Source organism: Drosophila ficusphila, unplaced genomic scaffold (genome assembly GCF_018152265.1).
Source record: "Drosophila ficusphila isolate 14025-0441.05 unplaced genomic scaffold, ASM1815226v1 contig_791, whole genome shotgun sequence".
Taxonomy (NCBI): domain Eukaryota; kingdom Metazoa; phylum Arthropoda; class Insecta; order Diptera; family Drosophilidae; genus Drosophila; species Drosophila ficusphila.
The window spans coordinates 16,610,899-16,630,013 of record NW_025064737.1 but is presented as its reverse complement, the minus strand read 5'-3'; the positions used below and the strand labels follow the sequence as shown (position 1 = coordinate 16,630,013).

The 19,115-nt window shown below is 49.8% G+C and overlaps 3 protein-coding genes across 3 annotated transcripts; 1 reads left to right on the top strand and 2 right to left on the bottom strand.

Moving 5' to 3' along the window:
• Positions 1-10: 10 nt before the first annotated feature.
• Positions 11-3,918, bottom strand: LOC108091973 (zinc finger CCCH domain-containing protein 14). The gene is made up of 5 exons (XM_017191383.2): positions 3,687-3,918; positions 3,374-3,599; positions 1,021-3,318; positions 692-961; positions 11-615 (listed from the first exon to the last, which is right to left on the bottom strand). Exons 1-5 carry the CDS (start codon positions 3,726-3,728, stop codon positions 389-391), a joined length of 3,063 nt encoding a protein of 1,020 aa, XP_017046872.1. The 5' UTR covers positions 3,729-3,918; the 3' UTR covers positions 11-388.
• A 579-nt stretch (positions 3,919-4,497) lies between these two features.
• Positions 4,498-14,272, top strand: LOC108091971 (bromodomain and WD repeat-containing protein 3). Its single transcript, XM_017191379.2, is given in 16 exon segments — positions 4,498-4,690; positions 4,931-4,989; positions 5,127-5,156; positions 5,522-5,581; positions 6,170-6,416; positions 6,526-7,333; positions 7,396-7,492; positions 7,557-7,871; positions 7,935-9,947; positions 10,007-10,266; positions 10,324-10,494; positions 10,589-10,862; positions 11,329-11,983; positions 11,986-12,485; positions 12,544-12,721; positions 12,780-14,272. Coding segments are annotated over 16 exon segments (6,720 nt in total). The 5' UTR covers positions 4,498-4,647; the 3' UTR covers positions 13,790-14,272.
• On the bottom strand, positions 14,070-18,891 carry LOC108091972 (protein RRP5 homolog). The gene is given in 7 exon segments (XM_017191382.2): positions 14,070-14,494; positions 14,554-14,719; positions 14,781-15,593; positions 15,596-15,664; positions 15,667-16,343; positions 16,404-18,685; positions 18,742-18,891. Coding segments are annotated over 7 exon segments (4,257 nt in total). The 5' UTR covers positions 18,823-18,891; the 3' UTR covers positions 14,070-14,325.
• Positions 18,892-19,115: the final 224 nt, after the last annotated feature.

The window sequence follows — 19,115 nt, the reverse complement described above, 5'->3', positions numbered from 1 at the left end:
AAATAAATGCTTTCTTTTTTCCAATTTGTAGCAACTATTGCTAAATTTATTCGTCAACTTAAGCATGACGTGTACTTAATGGTTTGAATGCAAACAAATCCGCATGAGCAACAAACTTTAGTTTTGTTTATCATTTCAGTGAGAGAGCCGCTAATGACTAATATAAAATTTATTAAATATAAGCAATAGGATGAATGCAAATAATAATCAAGTTTAAATAGTTATACAACACCGTGTATATAGAAAGATAAAAAAAACAACTCCAATCTCGCCTTAATATCCAATTGAAAAAGAGGGGTATCGAATAGTTGCCGATGGCCGGGAGTCCAGAGTACATTAGCTAAATATCGTTTTAACGCGAATTGTGATTTTGTATTCGGCTGTTCTTTCAACCCAATGAAGCCACCCATTTGAATTTGCTCTGCATCTCCGGATGGTAGAAGATGCACTCCAGCTTGTTCACGCAGTTCTTGCCAAATCGGCAGGGCTTCGGGTGATAGAAGGTGCAGCCCAGCTTTGAGCAGTTGGGATAGTACTTGCACATCGTAGTGGCTGTTGTGGAGGTCACAGGTGCCGAAATCGACTTGTAGTTTTGAACTGGTATGACGTGAGAAGCTGTCGAGTAGAAAATAATTTATTAATATACCAGTTATAAGATACACAAAAGATCTTTGTCAATATTAAAACTTACATAGTGGTGGCGCCGCAAGCTGCACATGGCTAAGATCCCTTTGACCACTGTGAGCGTAATTGCAGTCGACGCTCATGCATGCCATGTCGAACTTGCACTTGGGATGCGAGTACATGCACTTGTCTGCGAACTTGCAGTTCGGGAACGACTTGCAGGGCGCCGTGGGGTGGTAGTATTCGCAGAACTGTTTTGTGCAGTTCGGATGGTACTTGCAGCGTTCCTTGGGCTTGTTCACCTTCAGTACAGTAGAATCCACGCTAACGGCGCTCACTAAAACAAAAGGTATTATTGTATATTTAAGTTGGAACAAATCCCAAGACTGAACTTACATGCCGGCAGGTTGTCGTACTTCCGGTCCTCCGCACTGCGTATGGGAACTCTGCGTTTCTCCGGAGCCACTGCATCGCGTTCGGGGCTGCCGGAGTGACGTTTCTTATTCGAACTCGACTCATCCTCGTTTTTAAGTGTGAAGCGAATGGGCGTGTGCTTGGCTTTGGTAGCTGTAGAAGATGGAGCGCCGGCACCGGAAGGAGCCGGCGCCGACTCCCCTTCAGAAGTGGATCTTGTGGTTTTATCCTTGCTGGAAGCCCTCCTTTCCGCCCGCGGCTTTGACTTCGCCGGAAGAGGCGGAGTGGTGGAGCGATCTTCGATCGGAGCTTTAGCCTTATTGTCTTTGAGGCCGTTGGCCGAGTTTGTGGCTGCTGCCGCTACTGGTTGACGCTTACTTGGGGAGCGCTTCTTCTGTAAACCGTGCATTTCGTCATCCTCATCCGTGTCGGGTTTAATAATGATCTTCTTGATCTCCTGCGGCTGCCGGAGAACCTCATTGCGGTTGAGACTGCGTGACGTCTGCAGGGAAGGCGATCTGCTGTTCTGTGTGGGCGAGGGCGAGAAGCTCCTGTCCCGATTCGATCGGCGTCGCTTGTCCGCCGTCGTCGACGTGGGCTCGGCACTGGAGGAGGACACTTGTGGCGTGGACACTGGTGAGGAGGAGCGCCGGCGCGAGTTGCTCGGTCGCTTGCGATACGAAACTCCCTTGCCGTTGTTTCCACCCAGAGCTTTATCGCCGTTCAAGGTGACCACAAACTGAGTCTTGGGCGCTCCAGAACTGGGACTTGGCTCGTCGTGCGAACTAATGTGCAAGTCCAATTCATCCACATTGGTCAGCAGTTGCGGCACATACGGTTCGAGCTCTTCAGTCATCAAACTAGGCGTATATTCCTCCTCCACGACTTTTATCTCGGCCCGACTTTCGTTGGATCGACGCGAACGCTTGCCGTCCCGCTGCGTCACATTCACCACCAATTCCCGAGTGGTTCGCCGGAAGAGTTCGTTGCCAGGTGCACTCCGTTTGCCTCGCTCCCTCTCACGATCGCGATCTCGTACTCCCTCGCTCTTATCCTGCGATTTGCGCTTGCCCAGCGAACTGCTGCTAATCTTCGCCACCTCCTCGGTTTCCTTCTTCGAGGAAGTCTTGGCCAGGATGGTGGAGCGCTGGGCATCGGCCACAGCTCGCAAAAGGAGGTTCTTGCATGCCTGCCGCCTGGGAGAAACCTGAGGCCGGGGCTTTATTTTGATCACCGAGTTCACCGGCTTATCGGCCAAATCCTCATCGTCTGACGGCTCTGGTGGCTTGTTTACTGCCACAATTACCCGGGAACCAATGCGTTGCTTTGAACTGGGGGCCTCTGGACTGGGGGAGCGACGTTGGCGGTGATTACGGTTAGTATCCCGCGAGGTATCCCGGCTGGAGCGTCGCTCCCGAGAGCGTTCCCGCTGACTACGCTCCTTGCCGCCTTCAGGCTCATTCCGGCGCCGATGTGCTGGCACATAGAGCTCCTTTTGGTTGCGCTGCGATCGCTCTGGCGGCTGTTGTGCCTTTAAACCGAGACGATCGTGCACAGATCGCCGTTCAGAACGGTCTTCCTTAGGCTTTTCAGCCGCATGCTCAGGCTCGTGATGATGCTGCTCCTCCTCTTCCGCAGCCACAGCCTCACGGCGAGAATCAACCTGCGGTTCATCTTCCGGGCGCTTTTCGGGTGTCCTCTCCCGTCTGTTAAAAATAATGGGACTCTTGGCCTTGCGTGGTGGCGCTTCGGCTTGCGGCGGCTCCTCCTCGGGTTCCTGATCCACCGACTCTTCCTGGGCACTTAAGTTCAAAAGGTCCTCGTCGTCTTCATCGCTGTCGTCGCCGATTTCGCCAATCTGGCGTAAATGCTTCTTGGCTGCGTGAATTTTCTTCTGAATCTCGGCCAGCTCAGCAAGGTCCTTTTGGCGATTGGTCCCGCTGGTGGTTGAACTTATCTCGCCCGGCAAGTTCAAGTCTTTGGCGACCGACGCCTCCTCATCTTCGATAGACTTACGATTCTTCTTTTTGTGCAGTATCTCGTTTTTGGCATTTAGATCGATGTCCATCGTTTTCTTGGCCTTCTCGAGCAGTTCTTCTGCGAAAACAGCGGTGATAGAGGTGATGACAGGCATGGCATCCGCGGAACTGGACTGTGGCTCCGACAACTCATCGCCGGACTTTCGCTGCTGCCTTTTGTCCTTTTTGGAGCCCTTTTTGTCCTTCTCCTTGGGCTTGACAGCTTCTCCTTGGCCACGCGACTTCCGCCTCTTGCTGGAAGCTTAAAAAATACGTTTATTAGTAGGATTGTTTACGAGCAAAAGATATCCCTTTACCACTAGATGTAGGCAGTGTGACCTCCTGGAGCTTTTGCAGCACCTCGTGCAGCCAGGTAACGAAGAGGTCCGTTTGGTCGCCCAGAAAGAGATTTAGCTCGGCGTTCATCTGCTGTTTGGTGCGCTTGTTTGCCACCATGACCATCACGTAGTCCGGCAGCTCGTCGTCTATAAAACCGGCAGACCCTCCGGTTCCCAGTTCTAGCAACTTAGCCTTAACGGCGCTCTATTTAAGGGGTAATAAAAGTATTTATTTTTGGTGTATTTTATTCAAATGGCATTACGAGTTCATTGATTTTCCACAGTCACTTACGCGCATCTTCTGTCCAATCTCGCTGCCCAGATTGCACTCCATGTTCGGTTAGTTCTTTATCCGTTCCAGTGGTCGGTTTCCGGGGTCATTTATTTGTTGACGTCTATTTCGTAGCTGCTTGTAATTTTTGTTACATTACATGAGAAAATAGCAAAATCTCCCCAAAAATAATTATCGCAGCTGCTCCGATATCCAGAACTAGAGGTGTGCAGTCGGCATTAGGGGCGTTCTTATTGGTGCTTATACTTGTCTTAAAAGCATTGCTTATTTTATTAATCGGAAATCCAAATTAAGAAACTGTGTTAAATATAAAAGAAACACGTGTTGTGGAAGTTCAGTAAACTTTATAGCTAAAATAAAGTCATATAATTAAAAAAAACGCTTGACATTCCCCAAACAAAAAAACATATAAGTTATCGATACTGTTGGCCAAATTTAAATAGTTAAGGTATTTGAACGTTTGCCATCTGAACCGAATTCGCTAAACTTATAAGAAAATCAAGAAATTATATATCAAAAAATTTAACAAATTGGAAATACAAAACAGAACAGTATCATTTGGTTCCTGCTCGTAATCAAACAAAAGACTCCCCGGCAAACCATACTTATTGATGCATTTTGTTTAATTTTTTCAATTACCAATTTATATGGAACTATGAAACTTTACTAATTCCACTTACAAAGTTAAAAACATTAACCCAGTATGAAGTAATGATCCTAAAAGGCTTTGAAATTTCCCTTTTTGCTGCTTCGAAATTCAAATGCTCAATTTCCCGACTGCAAACCCGAACTGCAATCGATAGTCCGCCTGCGAACCCCGCTCCAACTATCGATACGCCTGCGCAAATGCTCGGGGCGAATGGCAATTCAGTGTCACACGGGAAGAAGAAGCAGCGAAAAGAATTTTAGAAGAAAGCAAATGCAATTTTGTCATAATCGTAGCTGCAATTCGCAATGAATAATGGAAACTAGACAGCCCAGTTCCGGTGATGAGATAAAACCAGGTGCGTACAGCCCGGGGTCGTAGCAAGTGTGTGAAATAAGCCGTCGAAAGGCAGCCCCTTTTGGCCCGCTGCTCTCGAAATGTGTGTCTGTGTTTCGCCCTTCGAATCGAATGGCTGCGTTTTTTTTGTTCGACTGCGTTTGGCCGAGTGAATGCACAGCGCCTTTGGCCAGATATATCCGCAGATATATTACCAGCAACTTGTTGCACTAAAACCCGTGTAAAATTCCCTATCTTACAGAGCTGTACTTCCTCATCTCCAAGTTTCTGGCTGCGGGGCCTCTGGAGGAAACGGCAAAGGTGGGTTAAAAACCAGCGACGCTCTCGAGATCGCAACAAAATCGGGGGAACGAAAAAGAGCGCAATTTCGCGACCCACAGCTTTGTTTACAAACATTTAACTAATTTTTGGTTCAATCCCCCCATCCATGCGTTTAGGTCCTAATCCGGGAACTCGAGGAGAAGAAGGTGAGTTTTTGTTGGGCATTTTTCGTTGTGGGATATGTTCTGGACTTGATTAAAAAAAGAAAACCGCGTTTGTTTATACGCTTTGTTTTGGTTTTGTCGTTGTTGTTGTTTCTGCTGCCGGCAGCGAGTGACGACAAAGCCCACAATATATACGTCCGCGTGTCTCAGAGTTGAAAATCAGACTGAATTGTGGGTTTGCTGGGGCCACGGGATATAGTCCGTCCAAAAAGAGAAAACAACAAAAACACTAAAAACATAGGGATGCCCCGCTACGTCATCGACGACGTCACGGAGTGCAAGTGATAACAGCCAGTCATATATATTGCCCTCTATACCTATATGAATGTTCCCATTCCAATCCCCAGGTTTTGCCGCGTCGCCTCGATTGGCAGGGAAACGAGCATGCACAGACCTTTGAGGAATTGGTAAGTCTTTTTGCAATTAGTCAATTAACTAGTTAAAGTTATCGTTTGATGCCTTTTGATCGGCACAAGTCTTGCATAAGTGTAATGTGTTTGTGTGCTGCTTGGTTCTTCCGTCTCGTTCGTGTTTGCGCCTTTGTGACGTCACCGGGTCAGGGGATAGAGAAAAAAGTTGCTCGTCAAAAATTAGTTATTTGCTTTTACAAAAACATTAAAACTAAAGACATCAATCATTTTGCAACTAAAATAACTAAAACGATAAATCTTATTATCTTTTTAAACAAAAAAATATATAAATTTAAAAGAACCTAAAAGGTGATAGTAAAAATGCCCAAACTCCCGAAAAACAAGAAATTTTTGAAAAACTATAATTTTTAAACAAATGCGTTGTAATTTTAGTTATAACAATAAATTGCAGCCAGCCGACATTTTGCTTTCGCACACTTATACATGCCCCTGCGCACACATGACCACCAGTAGCCACCACTTTGCCTTGAATTGCGGGCGCGAAAGCGAGACAACGATACAAAACTCGACTTATCGCTCTTGTTATCGATAAAAAGACGTTAAATTTTGAATTTAAACCTACAGGAACGAAAGTACAAGCACATTGGCGCCAACCATCTGCTCGAAATATGCTCACGCCTGGGTCCGCTGGTGGACCGTGAGTTGCCGTCTAGTATTCCAGGCATCAACTCGCTCCTGGGCACAGGACGGCAGAACCTCCTGCGTACCAAGGACACCTACTACTGCCACCGCTCCCTGAAGGACTATTGCACCCGCCTCCATGGGGTGTCGCTGCCGGATTCTAGCCTTACTAAGCCCACACACAACTTAGGTGAGTATTTATGTATTTTCTAGTCTATTAAAGAAGGAACTGAAAAAAAAAGAAAGGAAATCTAGCCTGGATGAATAAAGCTTATTCATAATCATTTTTATTTCTGCAGATCGCGTTCTTACTGGTCGGGAACATGGCGGAGATGTGCGTCGCAAGCTGCTCGTGCCCACGGATCTGTACCGTCGGACGAAGCTGCTCCGTCGCACCGTGGGTCACCTTTCCTCGGTTTACTGCGTACTCTTCGACCGCACAGGCCGCTACATCATCACCGGAGCCGATGATTTGCTCATCAAGATCTGGTCAGCGGCAGATGGACGCCTTCTGGCCACTCTGCGCGGCGCCTCCTCCGAGATTACGGACATAGCCATTAACTTAGACAATACAATGCTAGCTGCCGGGTCGCTGGATCACATTCTTAGGGTGTGGGACATGCAGACCACCTCGCCCATCGCCGTTCTGTCCGCCCACACGGGCATGATAACGTCGGTGAACTTTTGCCCGTCGCCACGCAGCGATCTCAAGTATCTGGTGACCACAAGTACGGATGGATCGATTGCCTTTTGGCAGTACTCGACGCCGCGCGGCCAAAAGATAACGTTTGCCCCAAAGCCAACGCAGTACCACGAGAAACTAAGGCCTGGACAAGCCCAGATGATGTGTACCACCTTCTCGCCGGGCGGTATTTTCTTGGCCGCCGGATCCGCCGATCACCATGTGCGAGTCTACATGATGGGCGAGGATGGACCGAAGAGAATCTTGGAAACGGAGGCATACACGGATGCCGTGGACTCGGTGCAGTGGTCTCATCGTGGGCTAAGGTTTATCTCGGGCAGTAAGGATGGTACTGCTCACATCTGGACATTTGAGTCGCAGCAGTGGAAGAGCGTCAAGCTGTGCATGACGGAGCGTCTACCCAGGTGAGTCACGGGTTCATAAATACTTGCATCAAAAATTTAACAAACGTATACCTTTATTTCAGCTGTCCGGAACCGGAAGAGGGGAAGAGGCTAAAGGTCACCATGGTGGCTTGGGATGCCTCTGATCGTTACGTTATCACCGCCGTCAACGATTTTACTGTAAGTATCCTGAAACTTCGTCCTAAACCTCCACTAATAACTGATAATCTCATCCAAAACTCAGATAAAAATATGGGACTCGAAATCAGCCAAGCTGCATCGTGTTCTGCGTGGCCACAAGGATGAACTGTATGTGCTTGAGTCGAATCCTAGAGATGAGCACGTGCTGCTCTCCGCCGGACACGATGGTCAGGTGTTCCTGTGGGACATTGAACAGGGCGTTTATGTGGCCAACTTCCTGAACGACATCGATGGCCAGGGACATGGCAGTGTGTTCGACGCGAAGTGGTCTCCGGATGGCACGATGATAGCTGCCACCGATTCACATGGACACATCTTGATCTTTGGTCTGGGAGTCTGCATTGACAAATACAAAATGGTAAGTGCTTTGAAAACGAATTGCAATATGGGACAGTTCTATAAATATGTATATCCACATCAGTTGCCCACGGAGCTGTTCTTTCACACGGATTTCCGACCATTGGTGCGTGATGCCCACCATCATGTGGTGGATGAGCAGACGCAGATCATGCCCCACCTGATGCCGCCGCCTTTTCTGGTCGATGCAGATGGCAACCCGCATCCAACCAAGTATCAACGCTTTGTTCCAGGTCGGGAAAGCTGTAGCTTAGACCAATTGGTTCCGAATCTTACCGTGGGAGTGGATGGCGTATTCATCGATGATTTAGGGGCAGGTGGTGATGTTGCCGTGCCTGCTGCTCCTGCTGAGGCCCCACCGGCAGGAGTCGCCCCAGGAGCTGCAGGAGGAGCAGTGGGAGCGAACTACTCCCATATAGACCGCATGATTGCAGCCCTGGCCAATCGACAGTCGGGAAATGCCAATGCCAACGATGCCAATCCGAGCAATGCGAATCAGTCTTTTGAGCGTTTGACCAATCGTCAATTGCCTGACTCAAATGGCAGACAATCCTCACGTGGCAATGTCCTGGGCAGTCGTCTGAGCACGCCTCGACAAGGATGGGGAGCGGCAGCTGCTCCGCCGGCTGAGGAGCAACCAGGACCTTCTCAACGGCCAGCAGATGCGGCAGCAGCTCTTGGCCAGCCACAGCAGGCTCTCCCACTTAAGTTCATCCGTCGCACCTACGTGCGTCCCATGAAATACCCCCAGTTGCAGAACCTCAAGCAGACCATCTACGCTGCAGGCCAGTTTGAGAAGCAGGAGTACAAACGCGAGATGCGACGCCGACCCATCATGATCAACACGGCCAGTGCGGCTTCGTCGCAGCAGCCGGGCAGTGTGGGCAGGCCGAGGAACACGCGTGCCAATGGAGGCGGTGCCAGAGTTGGTGGAAGACGCCGTGGCGCACAACCTGCAGCGGGACAACAGCAGCAGCAACCGGCATATCGCACACGTGCTGTGCGGGATCAGGAGCCAGAGCGCTTTGACGAAGTGGCACCGCCACCCGAGGAAGAGGAGGACGATGTGTCCAGCAACTCGTCCGGCGACACCAGCTACTCGAATGTGGAAGAGAACTTGGAGGACAGCAGCGACGAATCGGAAACGGACAGCTCCGACTATTCGGACTGGGTGGCTGATACGCCCGGACCGAATCTGGAGCCACCGAAGCGCTCAAAACGCAAACCGCTCTCCCGGCGCCCTGGAAGTAGCGATGATAGCAGCGACGACGAAAGAGCGGGAGGCAGAGCTAGAGGTGGTCAGGTTACGGCCCGAAAGGTGGGACGTAAAACCGTTTTGATCCCGCCCACAGATGCTAATGGCGAGATTCCGGAACTATATCGTCCTGCAGAATGGTTGTCGGAGGTAATTCCACGGAAGGCACCCTACTATCCGCAAATGGGTGACGAGGTGGTTTACTTCCGCCAGGGACACGCCAAGTACTTGGATGCAGTGCGCCTGAAGAAGGTGTACAAGCTATCGCACAGCTCGGAGCCCTGGAACTTCCACACCCTGCGCGATCATGAGTTGGTTCGAGTGATTGGAATCAAGTACGAGATCCGACCACCTCGGCTGTGCTGCTTGAAGCTGGCCATCATCGATGAGGAGGGCAACATGACGGGGACGACGTTCAAGATCAAGTACCACGACATGCCGGATGTCCTGGACTTTCTCGTGTTGCGCCAGACCTTCGATCTTGCCGTGCAGCGCAACTGGAGTATTGGTGATAGGTTCCGCTGCATGATTGTCGACGGCTGGTGGATGGGTCAGATCGAATCCCGCCACGCCCTCTCCGCCGATTTTCCCGATTCGTCGTTCATGTGCTTCCGCGTGCGTTGGGACAACGGCGAGTACGAGTTCATGAGTCCCTGGGACATGGAGCCCATCGACCAGCAACGAGTGCCGGATGAGGTGGGCGGTGCTGTTCCTGTGCTGCCGGAGGAGATACGCGCCACACTGTACCAGCCCAAGTCGGAAGAATGGCATCGCGGCGATCGGGATGGCACTTGCAGGCGCATAATCAATGGACTGGAACAGGTAAATAAATTAAAAATTGAATAATGTGCATCTCATTAATATTATTGATTATATTCCAGGTAATGCGTCTGTCAATAGCGGAGCACTTCCTCGCGCCCGTCGACCTCAACATTTATCCAGACTATGCCTACTTGATCGAGTATCCCATCGATCTGACCACGGTCAAGTCGCGCTTTGAGAATCATTTCTACCGACGCATCACCTCAGCCCAGTTCGATGTGCGCTACTTGGCCACCAATGCGGAGCAGTACAACCGCCGGCATGCAATCATCGTCAAGCATTCGCGGATTGTCACTGATCTTTGTTTGAGGATCATCAGGTGAGAATACTGATTATTAGTTGTTTGTGAATTTATCTTTAATAAATTATTTTATAGGGAGCCGGATGAAATAGACGTGGCTGCTGTTTATCATCAGCTGGCAGATGTGTACCACTCGTCCGAGTCGGAAAACGAGGCGGACTCGGATGTTGTGCCATCGACCAGCACCGGACCAACGACCTCGGCAGCTGCGGCAGCAGCCAGGCAAAGAGTTGCTTCCGCACGACGGTAAGATCAATTGTAGATTGTTTTGTTATGATTCTTGATTAGATGTTTCCCTTTATGTAATTAATTTTACTAACTAAAAAATACTATTTTTTAGCTCCACTCGAATTCACTCAGAAGGAGACTGGCGTGCCGACTGCCGACAACTACTGGATTTAATGTGGGCACGAACGGATTCCGTACCGTTCAGGGAGCCCGTGGACACGATTGACTTTCCCGACTACCTGGAAATCATTGCCACGCCCATGGATTTGCGCACTGTGAAGGAGGATCTGCTGGGCGGCAACTATGACGATCCGTTGGACTTTGCCAAGGATGTGCGACTGATTTTTCAAAATTCAAAGAACTACAACACCAACAAGCGCTCGAGGGTGAGTGGAAAGCAGATTGGCAGATCGGTTGCAGATCGTCATTTATTGCATTCCCAGACTGAGATTAACCCTCTCTCTCAGCTGTTGCCTTTTCGGTTTATGTTACTACCCTCCCATCCCACACTCACTCACCTAGACACATATGCAAGCTCATCCATCTGTTCTTTACGTTTCTTTTGCCTTTCGTGAACATGCCTTCAATCTCGATATCTTCAAATTAACCACCCCAACTCATGACCATTAAAAATGTAAAAAACAAAAAACCAATCGAATAAAAAATATAACCCATAAATCATTTTGATATAATGACTAATGAACTAATGAATGACGATCTCCGTGACTATCATCTAATGTAGGATAATCTAGCGGTAAGGTTTTCCATATCCCAGCTCGGGGTACTAACACATTTAACTGATCAAAAATTAAGTTTATAAAAAATAATGTTTGTTTCCACTTATTTTTTCAGATTTACTCCATGACCTTGCGATTGAGTGCGCTATTTGAGTCGCATATTAAAACGGTGGTCACCAGCTGGAAGGCGGCTTGCAGGCGGGCAAATAAAAACAAATCGGGAAGTAGTGGCGGCGGAGGACGCGGTGGTTCGAGTAGCAGTCCCAACAAGCGAACGAATAAGGAGCGGTCTACGCGTCGCAATCAAAAACCAACGGCAGCTGCCAGAAGATTGCCACTTGCCAACTCAAGCGAGGAAGAAGACGAAGAGGAGGAGGATGATGACGACGACGATGATGATGACGAGGAGGCGGCAGCAACAAGAGTTCGATCCCGTCGTCGGAACGGTGTGGCCGTAAGTGCTAGTTCTTCTGGCTCGAACCGCGTGACCTCATCATCGACCGCCCAGCAGCGACGCATTAAGAGCAGCAGCAGCGAAGAGGAAGAGGAGGAGGAGACCAGTGCGCAAGCCACGTCGGATGCCAGCAGCGATGAGGAGGAGAGAGCGCAGTCCAACGACAGTTCGCCCCAGCAGACACGCACGCGCCGAGCCAGGCAGAGGCAACGTCTGAGCGACGACTCCAATGGCAACGATTCCGAGGATAGCTACAATCCCAACGAGGGACGCGGCAGTCGAAGATCGGGGGGCAAACGTCAATCTAGCCAGCGGCAGAAAACGGCCATTCTAGCAAACGGAGAAGAATGAACCAGAGTCCTGCCAATGCGACTGCTGCAGCAGGTTCGCCCCGTCGAACACGTCGCATGGTGGGCAGTTCCGCCGAGGAAGCGGCCTCCCACTCGCAGCACGACGAGAGCACCCAGGACAGCCAAGTGGGCCGTCGGAAAGGCCGTTCGGCGGGTGGCAGGTCCCAGGCCATCGGAAATGGACCCAGCACTAGTGCCGCAGCTGCCAACTCCAGCCTGCAGAGCCCATCGAGGAACACTCGGGCGAATGGTAGTCGCACCTCGTCCCATCTTGCGGCGGAAAATGACCACAGCTATCACCTGCCAGTGCGCAATGGGCGCATCATCGAATCCGATACAGACTCTCCCGTCATCAGACCTACGCGCCAAAGCACCAAACGGGCGCTAATGGTTTGGGGACGCGGCAGTGACATCGAGGAAGAAGAAGAGGAGGAGGAGGATGAGGAGGAAAGCGAAGAAGCCGAGGAGGTAAGTAGTCCTTCGATCAGTTTAAAAACTTTGTAAAACATTCAATTTTTTCACTTAGATCCTACCCACGCCAACGAAGGACGACGTGCCCTCTACTAGCCGAGCCGCTTTGGCTCAGGCCGCAGCTGGTCCTGTCCGTCAGCTGCGTACGAACCGCAACACCGTGGTCCGCCCAGCCCAAAGTGACGATGACGACGATGACAGCGACAATGAGCCGCTGGCCAACAATCAGCAAAGTGAGTTAAAGCCTAATTACTTATTATAAAAAGTCAATCATTAACTTTTTCCCTGTAGAAAACTACCAATCACCTGCAAAATCAAGCTCAACGACCCAAGCAGCTCCTCATCCGCTCAGCCTGCGTCGTCGTTTGGCCTCGCCGCCGGAACGGAACACACATATGACCCGTTCACACGCCACCTCTACCACGACGTCATCGGCAGCTGGCTCCCGGGGAGAACAGCGGCCGGCGGTGTCCACGCATGACCACAACTACCTGGGCAATGTTAACTCATCGAGGGCACCAAGACGCATTCTTTCTCGCCATCAAAGAAATGCCGACGAGCTGGACACCAGTTTGGATGTCCTAGAGAACTCGCGTCTGCTCTCAGCCATAGCCAATCACCGGCGACCCACCTCTACCACGAATAGCAACAGCAATACTGCCCGCCATGTGGTTACAAGACGTCTGCGTGGACGCGTCAGTCAGGCAAATTCGCACGACGAGGACCACGAGGAAGAGGAGGCGGCTGCCTCGGATGAGGGAACCGACGGCGGCTCCAGTTCTCAGAGTTACGAAGAGGAAGAGGACTCCGACTCGGAAGACAATCAGCCACTGACCAGCTATGTTTCACCCAACAATGGACGCACGCGGCGCAAGGCGAAAACCTCCTCCTCCTCGGCGACAACGCAGGAGCGTCCGCTGCGACGCACTCGCCGCCCGCCATCGAATAACTCCTTTGTCAACGACAACGACGATGACGACGACTATGTGGAACCACGAAATCGTCGGAGCAATCGAAGCGGGAGCCAGCGGGCCGGTCGGAATCAAAAAAGACCGCGATACAACGAGCAGTCTGAAGAGGAGGAGGCGGCGGCTGGTTACTCCCATCGAAGTAAACGAATCCGGAACGGCGATGCCCATGCCAGCTCGCAGGAGCGATCCCAGCCGTCCACCGAGCGATACCAAGCGGAGGATGACGACGAGGGCAGCTCAGTGGACTCGGACGAGCATCGGGTGACCGTGAGCAGCCGGGGCAGAGTGCGCAAACCGTCTGCCAAGGCGCGCGGCATCTTCAAGGAGTGACCGCAGACTGTTTTATGTATAAATTAAATCTAATTGCTAAACCAACAAAAACAATTGTAACATTTGCTAGCGTCTTATTTCTTATTATTGATTAATATGTAAGAGTATCACATAACTTGTCGTTGTAACTGTCAGTGTCACCGTCACGGTCATTGTCCAGTCAAGGCTACCCTCCCAAAACCCCAAAATTAACCCACCCACCCCGATCCGTCACATCCCTAGGCTTAAGTATGGTGTGTTCAACCCATATCCATCATACACAGTGGCAGAATACGTTTGATTATTGTTCAAGTCTTAAGTTGTTTATTGGCATACACCACCCTACATCCTGTGTGTAGGGGGCAAGGCCAGAGCAACGTTTTATATGTATTTCTATAATATATAGGTACTATCATACATATATATTTAAAAGGTAGCACACGGAATCACACTTCATTTAAAATAGTTTTAGAATAAAGTATCATGAAAAAAAACTGCATGTAACTCATTGCCGTTAATCCTAGCCTATTAACTAGAAAAAGGGAGTTGGGTCGAAACTATTTGACCGCTTTAGTGTAGTTCTCCACCCACTGCTCCGCTTGATGTTTGACTTTGGCCACCGTCGCCTCCGTGCCGTGGCTCTCCTCCAGCTGCAGATACTTCTTGTAGATAGCTCGCATCTTGTTGGGCTTCAGTTTCTGCAATGCAGCGCGCTCCAAAACGTTTCTAAAATTAGACATCGTTTAGATTTTGTTCAAGTAAAATAAAAACAAGTCGAAACTTACCTCGCAGAATCTATTAAGTTTGATTTGATTAACATGTCAACATATACCGACCAAATGTCGATTCGCTTGGGATAGGAGGTGACCACATCGTCCAGCAAGGTCTGTGCCATGTCACTATGATCGTTATTTGCATACAGCTTGGCAAACGCCACAATGCAGTTTATATCTGTAAGGATATTTTAATTATCAAACAAAATTTCAATTGTTAAGCTGGTTGAAAAACTTACGCTCTTGTTTCGGCAATCCTCGAAGAGCCCGCTGGAGAAGATTGTGGACTTGGTCAGACTTGCCCAGCCAGAAATATGCGTCAGCGGCGATGGGCCACACCCTGGCCTCCGCTTTAAACTTGTTAAGGATTGTGGTCAGCACGGAAGCGAGTTGTTCCTTTTTCTTATTTTTCTTCAGGATGTCGACGACACAGATGTATATTTCCAAAGGATCGTTGCAGTTGAGAGCTTCCTTGAGCAAATCATCGAAATTGTTGCCATAGACGAGTTCTATATTAAGCAGAGCACTCCACATGTTTCTCAGCTCCTGGGTTTCCCGGAAGGAAATCGTTGATATGGCTCTTCGTGCCAAAGCGCGTGCCTTTTCAATTTCCGTGTTGGACAGCAGGAAGGCGACATACCTCAACCACTGTATGCTGTTGTTTGGCTGGGCGACCACCAGTCGCTCGTACTGGTCGATCGACTCCAAACGTGCCTTGGGATCGGCATTGCGCTCCTCGATCTCCCGTAATCGCTGCTCCTCCTTGACCTCCGCCTTCGCCTTTTCCTTGGCGCTGAGACGTTTCTTTTTGGCTGAGTTTTGTTGGCTTTCGACTGCATCTTGCTCCTCATCTTCATCGCTAGAAACTTCCGTTGTCCGGCTCACATCGTTCTCCCAGAAGCTGGAAACTCCCGGCAGCCGTGCTTTGGCTTCCGTTCCACTGGTTTTAGCAGTTTCGGACTTGGCATTCTTGGCTGGAGTTTTATCCTCGAAAAAAAGCTTGCCATTCTGTTTCGGCTTTTCCTTGACTACACCATTGGTCAAGGGTTGAATCTTTTTTGGCCATTGGTGATTTTTTCTGACTCCTCAGCCTTTCGCTTGTTAGGTTTCTCTTCCGTCTTAGCTTTCTTTTTGAAGACGTCTCTTCTATGATGGTCTTCTTTTCTTTAGGCGGTGCTTCCAATTTGGCCTTTTTGGCTTTCACAGGCGTTGCTGCTTCTCCAGTTGCCGGCCTCTTGGCTCCCCTCCAGAGACGCCAAACATTCTCGGGCACCGCAATTGGAAGTTTGTCGTGGATGAATGCTAAGGTACAGAAGTCGCCTTCTCGTAGATCGGTACTTCCAGACTTCTCCACATCGTTGGGGTGCAAGCGAATCGGACAGATGACCAACGGGTTCGTTCCCTTCTTCAATGAACAAATCGCAACGGATTCCAATTTCAGCAGCACTTTGGCCTTCATGCCAGCTTTGCCGACCAGATTGGTGGCAAGTTCCTTACTTGGCGCGATATGCGCAATGTCCACCTTTTTGTTGCTGATGAGCAGCACTTCGCTAGAGTAGTCGACCCACAGAATGACTGCCTCGTGTTTGCTGCCAGCCTCGGGAGGTGCGGCCTTTCCAACTAGACTGGAGAGCAGCAGGGCGGTCACATTCTTCCCGTCATCCACTTTGTAGACCCATCCGTTCGACTTCGGATCGATGCCTTCAAAAACCACGTTGATTTTATCGCCAGCGGAGTATTTTGCAATGGCGGCAGATGATTTCTTCAGTGCTTTCTTTATGTTAGCTACTTCATCCAAATAGCTGTAAAGGAATAATGCAAATTATTGAACAGATTCTATAGGATCGATTTGAGAGACCTACCTCTCGACCAGTTTTGCAGTTTCAGTAAGGTCTCCGTTCCACACGTCGGTTAATTTGGCGGACACCGTCAGGGTTTTGGTTTCCGGTTCCTTACTGAGCACTTTGACAAGAAGCAGCTGCTCCGGAACCAACTCCACGGGCGCATTTTTCACGGCATTCAGACGCAGCATCTTAACATGAACCTTAACAGGTTTGTTGTAGTTACGAACGCACACCATGAGGTCCACAATCTGTTCCGTGGCGCCCTTTACATAGGATCGAACTATGTCTCCCACTTGGACAGACTGCCAGTTTTTGGTGAGCTCGCCACTGAAGTAGGGAACGTCGCGCAAGCTGAAGATGTTCTGCATTATGCAGGCAGCCTCGGTTAAGGTACCCACGGGATTGACCAGTTTGTGAGCGTCCAGCAATTCCAAATGATCGGAGAGCAATCGCAGCGGAATAAGGCCCAAGAATTCCTCAACCTTGGGATTTCCCTCCTCGTCCTCATCCTCTCCAGCGAATGTGATTTTAATTTCCAGCCCAGAATCCAAGACATTGGTTACCTCAACGGGACAAATCTCGCCCAGCTGGAACTTGTCCTCGGGCAAAGTCAAGGTGATTTGGTCCTTGTTGCGGGTCAAAATTCGGAACTTTGCGGTCTGTCCCTCGAAGTATGCGTTCTTTTCCTTTAGATTCTGCTTGTGCAGGACTCCTTTGATGCCGCTACCGAACTTTACGAGCACATAATTATCTTCACAACGAACCACAGTGCCCGTATAAACATTGCCAACGTGGGCAGCCGAATAATCGGTCAGGAGCTTCAGCCCTTTGCCCAAGTACTCGTTTCGATTCGTAAGATAGCAGATTTTGCGCTCCGAATTCACTTCCAGGACCCGGCATCTCACCAAGTGGCCGACATCGTAACGCACATTGGGTGCTAAGTACAACTTTTCCAGTACTCCCTTAACGTTTCCAATCTTCACCGACCAGCCGTTGATCTTGTCGTCCTTATTGACCATTTTCGCGGTGACCACGTCGCCGGGGTTAATGTCCTCCAGACTGTAAATCCTTTCACTGACCACGTTCGGAGCGTCGGAACAGTAGTACATGGACTCGATGACGTCGTACCTCAAGATGCGCACCTTGTGCTTGGTTTTCCGGCCGTACTTGGACAGCACTTCGTCCTTGTCGTAGTTACCCTTGAAGTTGGCTTTGATGGATCCGAAAGAGATGATACCCTTAAACTTCTTGTTAAGCAGCAGCACCACTCCGCCGCTGCCCAGACGCAGGACCTTGGCCTTCTCCACCACGGAGCCCACCTTGAGTGGCTCCACCTCCTGTTCCTCTTCGTCCTCCTGGCTCTTTGCCACCTCTTCTTCCGATTTGATGTCCAGATTGAGGGTTAAGTACACCAGTTTGGTCAGAGGCATCACGTACAGCACCCTGGCATTGTAGTCCTCATTCAGTTCGTAGGAATCCAGTGTTTCCAGAGCGTTGGCCAGGTGGTGCTCGTTTACGTACGCGCTAAAGGACTCGTTCATTATGCTGCCCTTCAGACCATCCTTCAGGTGCTTGGCCACCTTGAACTTGACAATGCTGCCTGGCAGAATGTAGTCGAGATTCGCCTCGTTTTGGCTCTTGATGCGTAGCTGGTCCTGCTCCACCTGAGTGCAGGTGCAGGTGCTCTGGTGTTCATCGTGCTGAATCTTCTTGACTTTCAGAAAAGCGAGTTGACCAACCCGAAGGGTCTGTGCTGGCTCCTCACAGGGCACGAAGGCCTGCAAGCCCTGCACTCCGGTTTCGATGACGTAGCCGTGCTCCTGAATCTCCGCCACGGCGCCGGAGAAGATGAATCCCTTCTTGATGCTCTTGTGGTGCAGATTGCTATGGACATCGGCCGGCTTTAGGGAAAGCAACAAGTTCAACCGATTGCTGGCAGAGTTTACTGTTTTGATCGCCTTGCCGTAGACAATGCGGCCCACCGGGAAGAGCTCGGTGAGATTATAGAACTCGCTGGTGTTTCCGGACATGGCTGCCTTTACTACGCGGGTGTAGGCCTCAGAGATATCGGCCACCAAGGTGCGGGCGAACATACGGCCGGGCAAGGCAATCTGCAGGGCAGTGGTACTCGTTTCCTTGACCACTCCCATGACCAGCATGTCCTCCTCCAGCGTGTCCAAGTTGAGGGACTCTGCGGAAAAGGCCTCGAGTTGCTCATTCTGCTCCTCGGTTGGATCGCTGATGAGGTTGTCTTTTACTTTAGGAGCCTTTTTCACCTTTTTCTGCGACGCACCAAAAACCTGCAAGACACAAGTGAATGTATAGATATTCCGGAGATTTCCCTTGGTAAGCATACGATATTCGAGGTGATGTCGGCATTTTTGGCTTCGGCATGTATCGTCCCGCCTCGGGGGAAACTTTTCTCATTAGGAACCATCGGTGAGCTGTGAAATTTAGCGTTTTAAATAACAAAATTTAAGCAACGTGCGTACTACACGTGCGAAGCGGCGATATAGAAAACCACTAAATGGTACTAAATGTTGCGGAAAGAATTGACTGACCAGCGGAGACATAAACCACCTAAGATTTGACTTGTTCTCACTGGGATTGCAGCACCAAAAATTATGGTTCTGTCGTTTAACTGCTTTCATTTAATTTATTTTGTTGAATTTATTTAAACTGCGATAACTATAGAAATTCGTCTGGTATATTTAATATAATTTTTTTAGC

Coding starts and splice junctions, on each gene's coding strand:
- LOC108091973 (XM_017191383.2), bottom strand. CDS start 3,728: ATGGAGTGCAATCTGGGCAGCGAGATTGGACAGAAGATGCGC. Junction 3,600..3,686: donor AGATTGGACAGAAGATGCGC/GTAAGTGACTGT, acceptor CCCCTTAAATAG/AGCGCCGTTAAGGCTAAGTT. Junction 3,319..3,373: donor CACACTGCCTACATCTAGTG/GTAAAGGGATAT, acceptor GTATTTTTTAAG/CTTCCAGCAAGAGGCGGAAG.